The sequence below is a fragment of the Drosophila guanche genome, unplaced genomic scaffold (assembly GCF_900245975.1).
Source record: "Drosophila guanche unplaced genomic scaffold, DGUA_6, whole genome shotgun sequence".
Taxonomy (NCBI): domain Eukaryota; kingdom Metazoa; phylum Arthropoda; class Insecta; order Diptera; family Drosophilidae; genus Drosophila; species Drosophila guanche.
Window position 1 is genome coordinate 1,214,531 of NW_022995755.1, and position 17,182 is coordinate 1,231,712.

The 17,182-nt window shown below is 43.0% G+C and overlaps 4 protein-coding genes across 9 annotated transcripts; 2 read left to right on the forward strand and 2 right to left on the reverse strand.

The window, feature by feature from the left end:
* Positions 1-1,593: 1,593 nt before the first annotated feature.
* LOC117589617 (serine-arginine protein 55) lies at positions 1,594-6,797 on the reverse strand. 4 transcript variants are annotated; one of them, XM_034281698.1, is made up of 9 exons: positions 6,640-6,796; positions 6,199-6,355; positions 6,063-6,133; positions 5,903-6,007; positions 5,302-5,383; positions 2,660-2,733; positions 2,260-2,595; positions 2,027-2,194; positions 1,594-1,838 (listed from the first exon to the last, which is right to left on the reverse strand). In XM_034281698.1, the coding sequence occupies exons 2-9, from the start codon at positions 6,322-6,324 to the stop codon at positions 1,724-1,726; spliced, it is 1,077 nt and encodes a 358-aa protein (XP_034137589.1). In that variant the 5' UTR covers positions 6,325-6,355; positions 6,640-6,796; the 3' UTR covers positions 1,594-1,723. The 4 variants fall into 4 exon arrangements, with proteins under 4 accessions (XP_034137589.1, XP_034137587.1, XP_034137590.1 ...); XM_034281696.1 differs by having other exon boundaries at positions 5,302-5,398; XM_034281700.1 differs by lacking the exons at positions 1,594-1,838; positions 2,027-2,194; positions 2,260-2,595; positions 2,660-2,733 and adding an exon at positions 4,832-4,861 and having other exon boundaries at positions 6,640-6,797.
* Positions 6,798-7,299: 502 nt separating this feature from the next.
* Positions 7,300-8,334, reverse strand: LOC117589619 (telomere-binding protein cav-like). The gene is made up of 2 exons (XM_034281705.1): positions 8,065-8,334; positions 7,300-7,994 (listed from the first exon to the last, which is right to left on the reverse strand). Exons 1-2 carry the CDS (start codon positions 8,182-8,184, stop codon positions 7,410-7,412), a joined length of 705 nt encoding a protein of 234 aa, XP_034137596.1. The 5' UTR covers positions 8,185-8,334; the 3' UTR covers positions 7,300-7,409.
* A 211-nt stretch (positions 8,335-8,545) lies between these two features.
* On the forward strand, positions 8,546-11,768 carry LOC117589615 (heterogeneous nuclear ribonucleoprotein 87F). 3 transcript variants are annotated; one of them, XM_034281694.1, is made up of 5 exons: positions 8,546-8,705; positions 9,161-10,211; positions 10,278-10,295; positions 10,338-10,389; positions 10,571-11,768. In XM_034281694.1, the coding sequence occupies exons 1-4, from the start codon at positions 8,658-8,660 to the stop codon at positions 10,382-10,384; spliced, it is 1,164 nt and encodes a 387-aa protein (XP_034137585.1). In that variant the 5' UTR covers positions 8,546-8,657; the 3' UTR covers positions 10,385-10,389; positions 10,571-11,768. The 3 variants fall into 3 exon arrangements, with proteins under 3 accessions (XP_034137585.1, XP_034137584.1, XP_034137583.1); XM_034281693.1 differs by having other exon boundaries at positions 9,164-10,211; positions 10,278-10,389; XM_034281692.1 differs by having other exon boundaries at positions 8,547-8,705; positions 10,278-10,389.
* Positions 11,769-12,708: 940 nt separating this feature from the next.
* Positions 12,709-14,520, forward strand: LOC117589616 (heterogeneous nuclear ribonucleoprotein 87F). Its single transcript, XM_034281695.1, has 5 exons — positions 12,709-12,855; positions 12,940-13,223; positions 13,286-13,536; positions 13,589-14,211; positions 14,274-14,520. The coding sequence occupies exons 1-4, from the start codon at positions 12,808-12,810 to the stop codon at positions 14,164-14,166; spliced, it is 1,161 nt and encodes a 386-aa protein (XP_034137586.1). The 5' UTR covers positions 12,709-12,807; the 3' UTR covers positions 14,167-14,211; positions 14,274-14,520.
* Positions 14,521-17,182: the final 2,662 nt, after the last annotated feature.

The window sequence follows — 17,182 nt, forward strand, 5'->3', positions numbered from 1 at the left end:
ATTTAATAATCCATTTTATTCCAACTTATATTGATTACTAATTATGTACTGTTTGACTTCAAACTTGATATTAGTTTACGATTAGTGTGTACGCATATTATAGCTAGTAGTCGACAAAATGCAAATCTTATCCAATCCAACCAGGTGTCAAATACTAATGTAGCTTTTCAGCCACTCACAAAACATTTTTGTAGGCAGCTCCAGTGCTCAAGTGTCTCCACGATGTGCCAAAGAACCGACTCGTACACACGTTGTACGTGAGTTGCAGACCGAATCCACTATGTGGATTCATACAGTCTCAGACCAGAACCTCCCCAGTCGCATTTATGCAGTGTGCATTTAGTTTTAGTTGTAGATAATGGCGAAATGAATTTCCAAATCATAAAACAAATAATTTAGGCATTTGTTAATTTGTTCACAGCATTTTGTATTTAAAATACAGTTCACAAGATCTGTTCTAGTTAGTTAGTCGATGCATTTTGCAAAAAGCAATTTTTTTCCATTGCTCACTCGAGACGTCAAACGCTTCAAAATCTTTTTTGTCCTTATGTGCTTTGTATATGTATATATGAATGGTGTTTATGTATATTCAAATGAATAATATTACTTTCAAATAATGATATATATTGTTACAGCAGAAAACTATGCAAGTTTTAAAACTTAGTTTTTGCTATTTGATTTAAATGTAAAATTTTTGTAATGAAAATTATTTCTTTAAACATTTTAAATATTTATATATAACAAATTGCAACCAGTACTTGTGGCAAAAAAAATGCCCGCTGGTATTCTTTAAATTCAGCATAAGAGCAAAAAGGAAATTTTAATTTTAATTCAAGCTAATCAAATAAAATAAGACTTTGTAATATACTTATATTCCAGGATTGCAAACAAACAAACAAAAAACAACAATTAAACTAATTTATATATGAGTAGTTGATGGCGTTTTCAATTTTTATAGATTGTTGGGTTTTTGTTAGCATAATTTATAAATTAAGTAAACATTTTGCGAATGGCGGAGCACCAGACTCTCCGTTTTAAAAGGTAAAGTGTCAGCGAAGGTGAAGTCCGGAGCCTGCCTTTTTGTATCCTGATGTCTTCTCAGTCTTCAAATGATGTTGCTCAATATCGCCAGCGTATTTAGGTGCACCATTTTCCTGAAAATTGTTTTCGATATTGAAATATCATGCTTGACGACTTTAATTTGTGTTGTGACTCAAGTATTAGCCCAGCTTTTCTCTTAAAAATTTGACTCACTGTTAAGACAGATTTAATTAAAAACAAAATTAATATTTATATGTATCCGTATTTATTGAAATTTCTCATTTGTATAGACAATTTAAGTTCTTTTTGCTGCTACAAATATGTTACAGTATTTTTCTCATCGGCAAGAATGTTGTTTTGCCTTGCGATGTGCGCTGTGCAGCACTCGACTAAATGTTCCCTGTCGGTTTTTCTCTATTGTTTTGTGCCCAGCGTTGGGGCAGCAGATTGTGTGGATTGTGTCGAGTGTGGCGCGGCGAATCGAAAAACATAATTTTTAAATATTAAAAAATATGTTAAGTGGATTTCTTTTGTTGCTTGATTTCTTCGTTATCGTTAGCTGTGTGTCTGTGTGCCAGTGACGCAGGGTTAGAGGATAAGGTGTCTGTGTGGATGTTTGTAGAATAGTTATAGTAAAAATCTAAAATCAAGTGTTTTAATATTAATGGGACAGCTAACTAATCTAATCGTCCATGCTCTCGTTATTGCGGTCCGGTGAGGCATTTCCGTTTTTAGGCGAGGCCGAACGGGAGCGGGAGCGCGAACGCGACTTGTTGTCAACGGAGGCGGAACGATCGCTGCAATGAAGAGGGGCGAGGAGAACATTAGTATTTATTTCATGGGTTTTTGTGCAGCCAAGGTCGAAGGACTATGCATAAGACGAACGAACGAACAGACGTGCATCCAAACACAAAACCAAAGAAAGCACGAAAGAAAGAATTTTACAATATAGTGCCAATCGGATCTGAGATCCGTCTAAACTTACCGTGAACGAGAGTCGCGATGGATCGACTTGGAACGTGAACGGGAGCGTGACTCACGCTGCTTCGAAATGGAGCGAGAACGAGAACGCGAATCACGCTCACGCTTGGGCGAACGGGAACGAGTGCGCGAGTGGGACTTTGATTTCGACTTGGAAACATCACGCGATTTGCTGAAATACACAAAGGCGAACCCAATAAGTACACAATTATTTCTACAGCGTATCCTTCTACTTACTTTGAGCGTGAGCGGGAACGAGAGCGCGACTTAACGGGCGACTTGGACTTGGAGCGTCCACCACGGGACTTGGAGCGGCTGCGAGACTTGGAACGCGAGTGCGAAGAGCGACGGGAGCGAGAACGCCTGCGGGAGCGAGAACGTGAGCGCGAGCTGGATGAACGAGAACGACCACGTCCGCCGCCGCCACCACCACCACTAGCACCACCGCTGCCACCACCGCTGCGTCCTCCACGACGATCCTCCACCAAATGCACACGTCTGCCATTCAGCTCTGTGTCATCGAGCTTCTCAATAGCCGTCTTCATGTCCGACAAAGAGGCAAACTCAACCACGCTGCAATGCAAGAGTAGATAATTGTTAGAGCTGCGCTTGGATTTTTCGCCAGCTAAAAACTTACCCTTCATTACGACGCTGCTTGTGCGCATCCGCATAGGTAACCTCGCCAGCCTGACGCATGTAGTCCTTCAGATCCTGCAGATTCGGACAAATTAGGAAGAGAAAGAACATGATTAGTTATGGGTCGTGCAAGATGTCTTATAGTCCGCATCTGATAGTGGAAAATCAAAGGAGAACGCATGCAGCAGATGAAGTAGATTGAATATTTCCATATCGGAGTCGGACTCTCGCTCCCGCTCTGTGTGTGGCATGAGTGGAACATGCCTCCTAACCCTCAGTCTCTGTCCCTCTTTTAATGCCTGTGCCCGAGTCTGTATCTTCTTTCCTTTTGATGCCTGCGCCTGCCTATAGTGGAAACTGACCCTCATCATGTAGGTGGATGTGGGCACCCGGCAGCCATCAGCCAGCAGCCAGTTGGGGGTAGGGAAATATTCAATACTCCTTGCTGCACGCGTCACAAGAACTTAGGCATAAGTAGATAATCATATATAACAAACAGTATTTCGTAATTGATATTTTTTGGAAATAAATAAAAGTAAACAAAAATATATTTGTAATTGAGTTCTTACTTAATGCGCTTTCAGAGAGAGGACGGACACACACATCGTTTTTATGGTTATCGCTTAACACCGAGAGTTTGGATTGTCTGTCTAGTAAGATGTGGACCAATGGGGGACACCACCTCATCGAAAGGGCGTTTAGCGAGCAGTCATGAGCGCTCCGATCGAACATCGATTACATAACCAGGCAGGCGGCAGCCAGTAGCCAGTAGCCAGAAACCAGAATACGCACGTACGCACGGGCAGGCAGACAACATTGAGGGGATGGATGCATAACCGCCACAGCCTTAGCCAGATCTTGCATAATTTTTGTGTACAAATTTATAATTTTTATATTGCAAAAAGTATTAGCTCTTCAGATTTGGACCAGCAGCCAACGTTGGAGGGAGGAGTCGCCGGCGGGATACAGTCAGATCAGACATCGCTAGTCACAGACACAGTCGCCGGATGCCTGTTGCCGGAGGCGGGATTTAGTGGTCAAGAGCGAGCAGTGGCCGTGCTGTGGCCATGCACTTGGGCAGCACAACCAGTCATATAGAGGCAGTCAACCGGGCAGCGGAGGCGTGGCCAGCGTGCATCTCTCACGCCGCTTCACAGAACGAACTGCAAAAATAAGAAATACGTTTTGGACAGCCGCCCCTGCCTCTGAGGCGTGGGCGCTGCTGCTGCTGCTACTGCTACTGCTGCTGACGCGTGTGACGACGACATACGGCAGGTGCTTGCTGCTCCAAGCGGTTGCGGTTGGGGTTGTCTAGTCAGTAGCCTCAGCCAGAAGCTAGAACCAGGTAGGAGAATAACCTCGGATGCGCTAGACGTTTGTGGCAACTGTTTTGTGCGTTCTGTTCTACGCGAGTCGACCAGCTTCATCATGCTCATCCTCATTCTCATTTCATCTCATCTCATCGTCGTCGCCAAGATCATCATCAACATCTCATCTGATTAACAAAACGCTTCGCTTCGCTTCTTTTCGTTTCTCTTCTGTTCTCTTTTCTTCTAACCATATTCGAGCAGATTTGCACCCTCTCACACTCACAATTGCTATAAGGAATTTGACAATTCTTTACATAATGTTTTTGTAAATTAATTGTAAATTTTTAACAATTAAATACCTAACGCAAGAGGCAAGCCTACGCACGTGGGGCAGGTGTACACGCACTGGCAGCAGTGCGTAGGCTAGTCTTTTGGCATGGCAGCATTTTTTGAACCACTTAAATCTCAGCAATGGACCCTCAGGCCAGCGTCGGCCATCGTCTTTTGGTCTGGTCTGGTCTGTTTTTGGTTTGACTCGTTATTGGTATGGCGGGCGATGGCGCATCTTGTTCAGACCCAAGCGGAGCGACGATGATAATGAAGCACAGTCTATTGGGATGCGATGCTCTAGTGGTGCCGTCCGTGCTTTCTCTCTCTCCCTCTCTCTCTCACTCTTTGTCTATCTGTGTCTGGGATTTGCCCACACATCTTGGGAGGATGACAACGACAACTCTATATTAATTGTCATTACATCTGGCTTCGGATTCGTATTTAGATTCATTTTAGCCAGACTCTGTACCTCTGTGTGGTCAGGTCACTCTTTCACTCTTTCAAGCAGCCCTGCCTGGGCTGGGCTCTCGCGGCAGTAACAGTACTCATCACATCAAAAAACTCTTTGTTCGGTGTTCGGTACGGTATAGTTGGTTGGTGTGTGAGAGAAATAATTGTGGGTAGATTACGCCGATCAGTACCAGAGTTTAGCATAGTTGTATGTAGTAAAGTGGTTTACATTTTGACTTAAGACTAGGTCAACTGTACAGCTTAGTGATAACTAAATGTTAACGGTAGTTTCTGTTCGGATGGGTTTAGAATGGGTATCGGAAGCAAACAGAAAAAACGGGTACACCATAGTTGAAATACGGGGGGGGGAAAAGGATTCAAATTATAAAAGAGTAGTCGAAACCGGAGTTGGATATAGAAGTTGGGACTGGATTGGATTAGTGATTTCTCGGATCCGTTTCAAGTGTTAACTACGTTCCTTCGTTTTAGAAGTTCTAAGCTACAGTAGATACAAAACCAAACGCTGAGCAACGAGCGTGATGAATGCACTTACCTGCCAGCTGACGCGGCTTGATAAATTCTCAACAATCAGGCGGTACTCGGTGCGTAATGGCGGCCCATAGCGGGAGGATGATCTGGAATTTTTGTTTCTGGTGAATAATTGAATGGATTTACAAATTAGTATGACACTGCGCTGCTGCTGCTTCCGCTGCTCCATCTCAGATACAGTTACAAAAAATAGAATGTATATTTTAATATTTACATAAAGAACGCATGATAGTAGGATAGCGCGGAACAAAACAAATTAGAATTACATAAGATAGCGTGCAAATGTCAGTACAAATTATAGTTCTCATAGCAGTAGGAGGAGCTAAGGAGCGCTTCGCGATAAAACAAGAGTATAAAAACAGCAAGTCAGTGTCTTTCAGTCCCTTCCACACTGAGGATTCTAGCATTCAGATTATATCCACACCGCTCATTGGCGGCGGGAGACATTTGAAACACACAAATCGCTAATCGCATCGGTGTGGAAGGGATATACAGGCGAAATACAAGTTAATAAATGGGGGCTGGTTCTACTTGAACTGGAATGTTGTAGAACAGAATCTTCGCTTATGAAGTGGGTGACTTTTTTTAGCCCAGCCTGTACTTACTTGTCATTGTAGCGTCCGCCTCCACCGCGGCGTCCGCCGTAACGATCGTCGTAACGATCGCGATTGCTGCCACGGGCTGTGCCTCTGGCGGGTTCAACAACCACGCTGTAAAAATAGAATATTGAGGATAGAGTTTACGCGCGCTTTTCGTGAAACTCACCGCTCTCCTAGCAGCTCTTTGCCATTTAGCTCGTAGACGGCATCATCGGCGTCACGATAATCTTCAAATTCCTGCAAATTAAATTATGATTTTGGTATTGATTTTCATCAATCGCTTTTCCACTGCAAACACTTACCACAAAGCCGTAGCCGTTCTTAATTAATATGTCGCGAGTCCGGCCATAGCCTTTAAAGAAACGTTCCAGATCGCGCTCCCGTACTCCGTACGGCAGACCGCCCACGTACACTCGTGATCCAACCATATTTCTGATGCTTATGTGTCTTTAGCAAATGCTGCAAAACGAAAGAGAAAATTTTCAGGTTCTATTTTGCTCGATTGTCCCGCAGACGTCTCCAAGGCAATACAGCTGCAATTCATGGCTTGCGTATGTGTGTGTGCGTGTGCCCAAGTGTTTTGCCAAGATGGCGGTGCCGCCAGGTATACACGCACACGTATGCATGTACCACGCGTATGTGTGCATTGTACCGGGTACAGAACACGGCAAAATAATCAATAGCTGGATGGATGTGCGTTTGGTGTGTGCATGCACGTGCATTCGTTTATTTGTTTAACCTACCGTTTACTAAAGGATTTTTGCACTAAATTTACAATCCACAGTCTTTTTTAAACACTTAATATCCACTTTTGCGAGTCACGAAAAAATGCAAAACCAAATTTCTCAATGAAAACGGAAGTATATATTTTGCTCGAGTTGGCAGCGCCGCCCTGTCAGCGGAAACCCAGTGTGACCGTGTATTTTTCAATCATATACCGCATGGCACTCAAAAATATACCTAAAATACCGAGTCAACAACAATTTTTCATTTTGATATTCCATTTAATATTACCAGCTAGTAAAGACTCTCAGCGCCAAAACTAGAATTTTATTAGATTCAATCTAATTTTAATCAATTCATTCAATCGTTCAATCACTGCTGCTCACTTTTCGTAGCATACTGCTGTCGAATCCAAATTTTTTATTGCCAACAGTAAGTGGGAATGGAACCTAATGTTCCCGCTCTCTCGAGTTGGCAGCGCCGCCCAGACAGCACATTTACGCCGCCAAATATCGATACTTTGGTCGACCTGCTACTTTTCGCTACCTCACTGTCGGACGAATGTTCCCGCCAAATAACATTTATCTCGCAAAAATACCAATGACATTACAGTTGAGATTTATTTGACTTATTTATTTAAAGCTTATTTTATAAACAATCCGCCAAAACACACACTCCTATTGGCTAAGACTGTGACAGTCTGCTGACCTCCAGAGATATGCCATCTGAGTTGATCTGTAGGCCCGCCTACACCCACCCAATCGGGAAGATTTAGAATCGAACCACCAAGTTAACTTTCTGGTGGCACTACCGCAGTGTCATACTCATCCGAAATGCCCCACAAATCCTGCTGACTCTCCATATAAAGCTTTTCAAAGTCGCCTGACTGTGCGAGGGGCTGTAAAAAATATTCTCCAGTGTCTTCGACAACAGATAAAGGCATTGGCTGAGCAAAGGTGGCTGGTAACGGCTCAGGGTGCTCAGTGTCCAGTTGCAACATATCCCCCGACGAGTCCAATTGCGTTAAAAGGTCCACCAAAGACGAGACAGAAATAGGCTGGGACTGGGACTCACGTTCACTCTTCCATTGATCCAGTCGAATATTGTTGCGCTTCTTTAGCCAACTTCTGTTGATTAGATTGCTACGGGCCACTTCTTCATCAGTGTACGGTTGCACCATTTTCCTGACCACCGACTTGATGAGCATGCGGTTGATGTAGCTCTCCGAGCGATTGTCCAAACGGCGACCAAGCCACTCCTTGGCGTCCCATAAGCAGTTGTGCTTCCTCAGGTTGACGCGTACTTTCGTACGCAAACAGAGCTCCCTCACCTCCTCCGGGCTGTACTCTCGATGCAGATCCGCAGGGGTGATCTTCTGCATGGATGGATTAGATTATGGATTATATGTGAATGCTTTTGTTTTGATTTTGATTAGTCCTACTTACGCATGTCTGATACACTTTGAGAGCCAATTCCTTCTCGCCGTCATCGCTTATGCTCATCAGGCTCTTCTCGACCTCGGCCTGGATCTTGGTGAGATAGTCTGGTAGTCCTGTTTCAGACATGGCGTAACTTCTTGTTTTATAAAAATAAGCGTAACCAACAATTTCCTCAATGCTTTTTCCCGCTCAAGACAATTTGTAAATAAATACAGCCGCACCAACTAATGCACCAAAATACTGGAACTGGTATTTTACTACTGCAAAAGTGAAAAAAAGAGACTTTTACTTGTTACTAGTTTTGTATAATCAATAAAATAAAGAGAGCCTTGGAAATTAGCCAATCGTATATAAATTTATTTCACAATTGCATACAATTTTAATTTCAGTATTGAGATTCCCAAATGTTAGTAATGCATATTCACGATATATTTTGAAAATGAGAGGTATATTTCTGAGGGTCAGGCGGTATTTTGTATCGATAAATACGCGGTCATACTAATCGTTCACTGCTGGGGCTTGGCTTAGGCTTGTGAAAAAGTGAATTTATTGAAAAGTTTTTTACGTCAAACTCGTGCAGTTGTGCAAATACAAGTACAATGGCTGACTTAAATGACTCCAACGGCAACTACGACGACAACGATGAGGTAAGCGCAGCGGTGCAAAGTTTTTCGCGTGATAAAAATGTCAACGCCGACAATTGCACTGTTCATTTTGCACGCGGTTTTCCCAGCGCTATTGTGAATATTTACACATGTGTGAGTGTGTATGTGGCTGCAATCCTCGGGACTTTGGGGCCGGCCAGTGACACGCCATAAGTTCAAAGCCTTCGAAAGCTAAAACGAAATTGCAAAAGAACAACGAAACCGGCTGGCGGCTAAAAAAACGAGAGAAAAGAAAACATGTAAAACACACTCACACAAAGACACATGAACACACGTATACACGTATGTGTATATACACAACGTCGCGAGAGACGTTGCAAATAAAAAGAAAATGGCGGGCGGCATTTTTCATTGTTTTATTGATTTCACTTGTGACTGTACCTGCAATTTACTTATGTTTTTTGTTTGTTTGTTTACCTCGTTCTCCCCTTCCGCAGCAGATTACCGAGCCAGAGCAGCTACGTAAGCTGTTCATTGGTGGCCTGGACTACCGCACCACTGACGACGGCTTGAAGGCGCACTTTGAGAAATGGGGCAACATTGTCGATGTGGTCGTTATGAAGGATCCGAAGACAAAGCGCTCTCGTGGCTTTGGGTTCATCACCTACTCGCAGTCCTACATGATCGACAATGCCCAGAACGCTCGTCCCCACAAGATCGACGGCCGCACCGTCGAGCCGAAGCGTGCTGTACCGCGCCAGGAGATTGATGCCCCCAATGCCGGGGCCACAGTTAAGAAGCTGTTTGTGGGTGGCCTACGTGACGACCATGACGAGGAGTGCCTGCGAGAGTACTTCAAGGACTTTGGGCAGATCGTCGGCGTGAATATCGTGTCGGACAAGGACACCGGCAAGAAGCGCGGATTCGCCTTCATCGAGTTCGACGACTACGATCCCGTTGACAAGATCATTCTCCAGAAGACACACACCATCAAGAACAAGAGCCTCGACGTGAAGAAGGCCATAGCCAAACAAGATATGGATCGTCAGGGCGGCGGTGGAGGCGGTGGAGGTGGTGGCGGTGGAGGAGGTAGCAGCGGCGGCGGTGGTGGTGGTGGCCGTGGAGGCCCTGGTGGACGCGTAGGAGGCCGTGGCGCCGATCGCGGTGGCCAAGGGGGCGGCTGGAGCAACAATCGACAGAACGGCGGCGGAAATTGGAACGCCGGTGGCGGTAGCTTCGGCAACAATGGCAACTTTGGCAGCAGCCAGGGCGGTGCCTCCGGAGGCTGGAATCAGCAGAGCGGCGGCAGTGGTCCCTGGAACAATCAGGGCAGCAGCGGCGGCTGGAACAACGGCGGCGGCGGTGGTGGCTACGGAGGCGGAAATAGCAATGGAAACTGGGGAGGCAATGGCGGTGGCGGCGGCAGTTTTGGCAATGACTACCAGCAGAGCTATGGCGGCGGCCCACAGCGTAGCAACAACTTTGGCAACAGCCGACCTGCTCCATACAGCCAAGGCGGCAGCGGAGGCGGTGGCAGTTTCAACAAAAGTGAGTCCCCATTCGTGCAACACGAGGCGGGAAATCGTTTAACAGAATCATATTCTGTCCTTGCAGGTGCAAACCAAGGAGGCGGTGGCCAGGGCTTTGGAGGCAACAGCTACAACACTGGAGGAGGAGGCGGCCAGGGTGGAAACATGGGCGGCGGCAATAGACGTTACTAGACAAGGTAAATATTGCAATAGAGTCAATTAGAGCCAGCCGGGCCGTGTGCACGCAGCTCTGTATGTGTGTAGAGCGCTCGGAAACGGACACTTGTCGTCGTTGCAGCTAGCAAAAGAAAACCATTCATGTGAATCGCTGAACTCTTAAAACCGCTAATGCAAAATTTTCTCCTTTCTCGCAAATAGGTAATCACATAGAGAGTCAGTTCAAGCTTCAAGCTAGACAAACAGGCAGTCTAGGCGCAGGCAGACACAGACAGGCACAGGCAGAGGCAGGCATTCAGTGACAGTGTGACAAGTGTGTGGGCGAGAAGAGTGTGTCAGAGAAGGCAGACAAATACAAGAACAAGTAATACAATGCAAGAGAACAGCAAACAAACAGTTATGATATGCAGTTTTAAGCCCTCAAACCCCCCTGAAACGCGTACCTTGTGCGTTTGTGTTAATAAGAGCCACGAAAAAGCCAAAAACAAGCAAAACAAATCCTCACTCCACTTGTCGACAGCTTGACTGCTGCTGTCTCTCTCTTTATAAACAACAATAATATCAATTCATGTATAGGATTTTAAGAACCTTGAACGCTTAGTTTTAACTATATTAACAAGAAAAACGATAACGAAAACAAAAGAAAGAAAACCAAACAAAACAAAAACGAAAAATATACTAAACTACATTTTATTTTATGATCAATTTGACTACCAAACACCACCACAACAACAACAACAGTAACGAGAATAATGAATAATGAATGCAGCGTTAAACAATCTCGTTGGGCACGGGGGCTGCGGACAGGTAGAGTACCCTTACCCTTAGCTTTTACTGTGTGTGTGTGTGTGTGTGTGTGTGTGTAGCTCGTCGGAGGCGGCCGGCCTACTTCACCGCCATTGAGGCAGGTTGCTGTCCAAGCAACGTGGTATACCTCCATCCCGCCTCAGATACATAGATATACAGAGATGTGCTCTTTTTACGTTTCATTTTTTGTATTTTGTAGCGGATGATGAGCGGCATTACACAAAGCAATCAAATAGAAAAATATTTTATAACACCATTTTGTACATTTAAGAAATTTTATATTATTTATATATCGTATACACGAAAGAGAATAATACTACTATCCAAACCCAAAATTCCCGGCAGCGAGTTAAGCAAGTCTTGTTCTCTACCCAGAATTTAATGAGCCGTAACACCCACTAGACCTACTGAAAGGAAGGCAAACAATATGCTCGTGTAAAACGAAACATACCAACTTTGTTAGACCCTAAGATGTAGAAGTATGCTACCGATACACAAGAAATCCAGCAAAACAAACAAAAAACATAAACTGTAATTAGTTCGTTACGAGACCAACGAAGGCGATAAGAAAATAAAATTCTACTGAATGTTACCCACCCGAAAACGACTGCAGGAAGAGAATCCTCCTACTCCTACTCCCCCCACACACCAATGACAGGGAGACTGTTGGCGAGAGCCACAGCTCAGCGGAGCAGGCGCAGGCGATCAGTGAAATGAACCTACAGGGTAGCAAGGGTAACCTAGACAACGTAGTAACGTGGCAGACAACCCGGTCAAAAAGAAAATCTAAAATCCCTATAAAAACAATGCAGACTGCGTACTAATGCGTTACGTATTTCTTTGCAAGACTGGCTGGGCTGGAAGGATGCCCCTGCTCCTGCGCTCAATTCGAGATTCGCTTCGTTCGCACTTCGGTTACGAAAATATCAAAAGATTGTAGAGGCGCCACACCAGAGCGAAGCTTCTGGATTCACTTTGGAATCTGGTTGGCAGCGATCTTTGCCCTAAAGGTAAGTACAGGTAACTGTAGGTAATTATTAACCTAACCCCCCATGTATTATACATATATAAATCCAGTCCGTACATAATGCTTACAACTGAATAAAAAGAAACACTTTTCTCAAATAAAACAATGCATTTTATTATTTAATCGGGGATTACAAGGGGACCTGTCACAGCACGAACAACGCAATTTTGTGTATGGTGCGTACAAATACTTCTTGTAGCCAACGTGCGCCAGTTTCGTAGATGCTAAATATGCACAATAACCCATCTAATGATTAGATTATATTCCAATAAAAGTACTACGCCTGCATGGATATCTCAAGTTACTTTTTAACAGAATTTATTGGTCGAATTTCAAATGCGAAAGTGGAAAAAAGAAAGAACTTTGTCCAGATTCTGCACGAATATTCAAGAACTTTGAAAACGACTAGTCGAACGGGGAGAAGTCAACAGATTAAACATGGCCGACCCAGAGTTGTATTTGCTTAAGCTAACTGACATGCACGTTCTCGTCTGACGTTTGAAACCTTTTCCTTTTCAATCAATTCATGTCATTCACTTTCTCGCAACACTTCAGACTAGTTTATCTGCATTAGCTCCCATTTAATTCGGTTTAATAACAAAAAATGAATAACAAACGCAACTGCGATGGTGCTTTTCTCACCAAACACGAGGTAAATATTGTCGTTGAACAAAAGTGGGCCACGATTTAGAATTTGCTTTGCGCTGCAACAATACCATTTTATTTTCTTGAGCAGCGCGATGGAGTAACCGAAAGCAGTGACAATGCTACCTCAACCCCAACAAATTCGACAGTCCAGAACGATGAGCACTTGCACAAGATATTTATTGGTGGTCTGCCCACGCAGACTTGCCCGGACACTCTGCGCGAGTACTTCTCGCAGTTCGGCGCAGTGGCAGATGCTGTGGTCATGCGCGATCCCGTGTCCAATCATTCGCGCGGCTTTGGTTTTGTCACTTTTGTCGATCCGGGCTCCGTAGATAATGTGCAGAGCACCAAGCCACATGTTATTGATTACAAGTAAGTGGAAAACAAATGAAAAGCAGAAACAGGAGGTCACTCAACACTTTTTCTCTGTGCAGAACTGTGGAGACCAAGCCCGCTCTGCCGCGGCTGGAGTTCAACAAGCCGCCCGGTAGGGTCGGTGACCAGACCAACAAAATCTTTCTGGGTGGCCTGAAGGATTGCCACGATGAGTCCGTCATCCGCGAGTATTTCTCAAAGTTCGGCGACATCATGAGTGTCAAGCTGCTGGTAGACAAGGATACTGGACGCAAGCGTGGCTTTGGCTTTCTGGAGTACACGGATATCGACAGTGCCGAGAGAGCTTTGGGTATGTGGCTTTGGTTCCTTAACTCGGCGATATTTCAACCATCCAATTACAGTTCAGAGCAAGCCCATTATCAATTCAATTATGATCGAGGTGAAGAAGTCAACTCAAAGACCCGAATCGGGCAAGCGTCTTCGCATACCCGTTGGCGGTGCGGCCCGCGCTGGCTACGTGCCACCACAGCCAGCCATGTTCGATAGACACTGCTACAATGTACACTACAATTCGTACATGGCACAGTGCACCCTGCCGCCTTCGGCCTACAGCAACGGCTGGGCCTCGTATGTCGAACCAACCATTGCACCAACAATGAACAGGAATGTTATCTACCATGCTCTACCACAGTCCGTCAGCCATGGGGCTCATTCTGCATACAATGCAGCCCAAATGTCGGACCGCAGCAATCTCATCGAATGTGTGCCAAAGACCGGACCAAAGCCTCACCAGACTCCGACCCATCAGCGTCCCACGAACGATTACAAGTCGGTTCAGGCTGCCGCTGCCACTGCCGCCGCTGCAGCTGCCGCATTGGCTACGGATAATGTGGTTGATGTTGGCGCCGGAGGTGATGCGGCTGTTGCTATGGACACGAAGTGGCAATCGCTTGACCATTCCAGTAGCTTCATACGCTAAAAATTCAGATTCCCTGCTCGCATATGGCACATGGCATATGGCGGAGTAAGTTCATAACTTTTAATTATTATTATTAATTTTTTCTAAGCCTGTACCTAAACTTGCAGGCATTTATGGCTGTCAGCGGGCGATACTTTCATTGATTGGTTCAGCTCATGACCAAATTTACTGGCTTAACCTTTGTTGAATACACCGAAAAACACGAAAAACTCTAAGAGAACGAGAAATGAAGAGGCTACACACGAACCTAAGAGCGAAGCATTCACTCGCAAGGCGATTGAGGTTATTATTTAATGTAGCTAACAATTATACAACCAATTCAGAATATAATAAAAAATAAATTTAAAATATAAATCAACTCGCATGGAGGTTGATTTGAAAGTACTTGAATGGAGATGGGTTCTCCTGATACCAAATAAATATTGTAAACACTATCAACCCAGTATTAGGTCTGAGACCTGCACCTTTTGCAGGAGTACCAAAAAATAGACCTATATATTTTATGCACTTAATATAAATCCACTAAGTTAGGTCTTCCCCTGCCTGTCGATTGATTAAGACAACTCTGTAGACAAGCGTTTCTGTTTTTTTTTTGAGACTTAAAACCGTAAACTCTTTCTTTATTTCAACTATTTTTGTTGGATTGGTTTTTTGTTTTGTTTTTTTATTTCATTTTCACATAATGTATTGCGTGAGTGAATTGATTTGCGTAATTGTTTTATATCTGAATCGCTATAAAACGCACCACTGAATTGTTTGTGACTCTGGATTAGAATTACCCGTTCTTTGAGTTCGTTTTTTTTCTTTTGTTAATTAATTGATTAAAATTATGCAAATTGTTTGCAATTGCTTGGCTTGTGCGCATCAATTTCATTAAATGCTAAATGCTCAATTTGTTCAACTCGAATCGAATATGCGAGGGAAATTCAATCACTCACAACAAACTCGTAATTAAAAAATAATAATCATTAATCTACGTTTGTGGATTCAATATTTGATTTCATTTGACCAGAATTTTTGATTCGAGTTTTAATGTAAAAACAAAAACAATTGAACTGTTAGAAAAATGTTGAGTAAAGGTAAGAGGGAAATAGCGAAAGATAAAAGACTAGAACAAAATAATAATAATAGTAATACAAATTATGGGTTTGTTTGTTTTTTTCTGGTAAACACGTGAATCATTCTTCTTTTTATTATTATTATTATAATTATTTGTATTTGTATTTGTAATGTGTGTACATATAAATTAAATTATAATTAAGTGTGTTCCTCTAACATCATTCTCTTTCTATGTGTTATCTCCGTTTAATTAGAAATGAGCATATTTTTTACCTCCCGTTGGTTCGTGGTTCATTCATTCGTATAACTCTTAAGATACATACATTTCTTTTCATTCATTAGTACCGCGGATCGATGTGTGTGTATATGGTCTTTATGGGAAGCACTGTTTTGTAGCACTGGTCGTGGAGCTAACATTTGAACACTAACATTTTGCGTCTTACCGAAAAATGTACTAAAATTGCTTTAGACCCGCACAACACAGTGCCACAAAGTGCTGGGCTGAATGGCCGGGCTCTGTCTGTGTGAATGGAGACTTGTGTGTGGGCTTTTAACTATTACTAGAAATTAATTGCTGGAAAATAGTATTTAGAGCTCCAGAGCGATTGTCTGGGGCAGGCAGGCAGGCGCCGCACAACAAACAAAAACAAAAATGATATGAGAGTTTTAGCTTTAACAAATCAGGAAATAACTTAATGAAATATTCAGACGCCTGCGGCAAAAAACTCGAAGGGTTCTCATACAATTCGGAAAGGCTTTAGTTTCGCCACTTCACTACTCCTCCTCCTCCCATCGCTTGTGGCTGCAGTTATATAAATATAAATATATATATTTATGTATATTTAGATTTCTTTTAAGTCTAAAAGTTAACATTAAATTATATGATTTGTTACATATATGTTTTTGTATATACTTTTTGTTTTGTTTTTATTTTTGTTACATGTTTTCTTGTTTTGCATTGAGAAAAATGTTAGTAGCTTGTGTGTCTGTCTGTCTGTCGTCTCCTTCTCTATCAATAGGTTGGTTTTTCTGTTATTTTGTATTCGTTTCTCCTTTTTTTGGGCTTTCTTGATTTTATTTAAAAAATATGTACTAAATTTTAGTTCACAACTGCGTTGGAAACACCAAATTGTTAAGTTGCTGCTTGACTTAGTTTTGGTTTACGATCTTGAACTCGTTGCGGAACAACAGAAATACATAGCAAACAGTTACAAACGAAAAACCGATGCAGATTGCAGTCCATCGTCACGCCCTTTGCTGCGGCGCCGGCACCGCATCGGCCCTCACACGCTCCACAATTCATCCATTCAAATCTCTCTACAGACTAGCTAGTTAAACGCTTTAAAGTGTTGCAAACTAAATTTAAGTAGCAAAAGCTTGCAGGCTCTTTTCTTGAATGCGGCGGACTCTGGGCGCAGCGTCTCGTTTCTGCCACTAAATGGATTTCCTGCTTTATGTTCTTTCTGCCAGATCTTATTGCTTTACATTTTTCTCGTATTACCATTTCTCTTTTTATTTACTTTTATTTTCACTTTTTTTTGTTGTTTTGTTTGTTTCGTTTTTAGATTAATTTTTTTCAAGTCTTTCTTTTGCTCTTTTTTATTGCATTTTACAAATGTTTTTCATTTTTTTGTTTGTTTTTTGTTTTATGTTGTTTTTTATCTTTAGCTAAGTTTCTTTAAGTTTTTGTTTTTCTCTTTATTTCCTTCATCATTTAGCTTAAGTAGATGTTTTATTTAATGACAAACTAACGAAAAATATTTGCATTTCTCATCCACATTCTATCGCAATTTGCCGACAACTTGCATGCAAATTTGGGTTGATTTGGGTTACATTTTCGAAGATGATAGCCGAACGAACGAGAGCTCAAATTAAGAATTACATTTATGCTAATATGAGTGTGTGTGTGTGTGTTTGGTGTGTGTATGATTGTGGGGGTGGGCTGATGACTGAGACT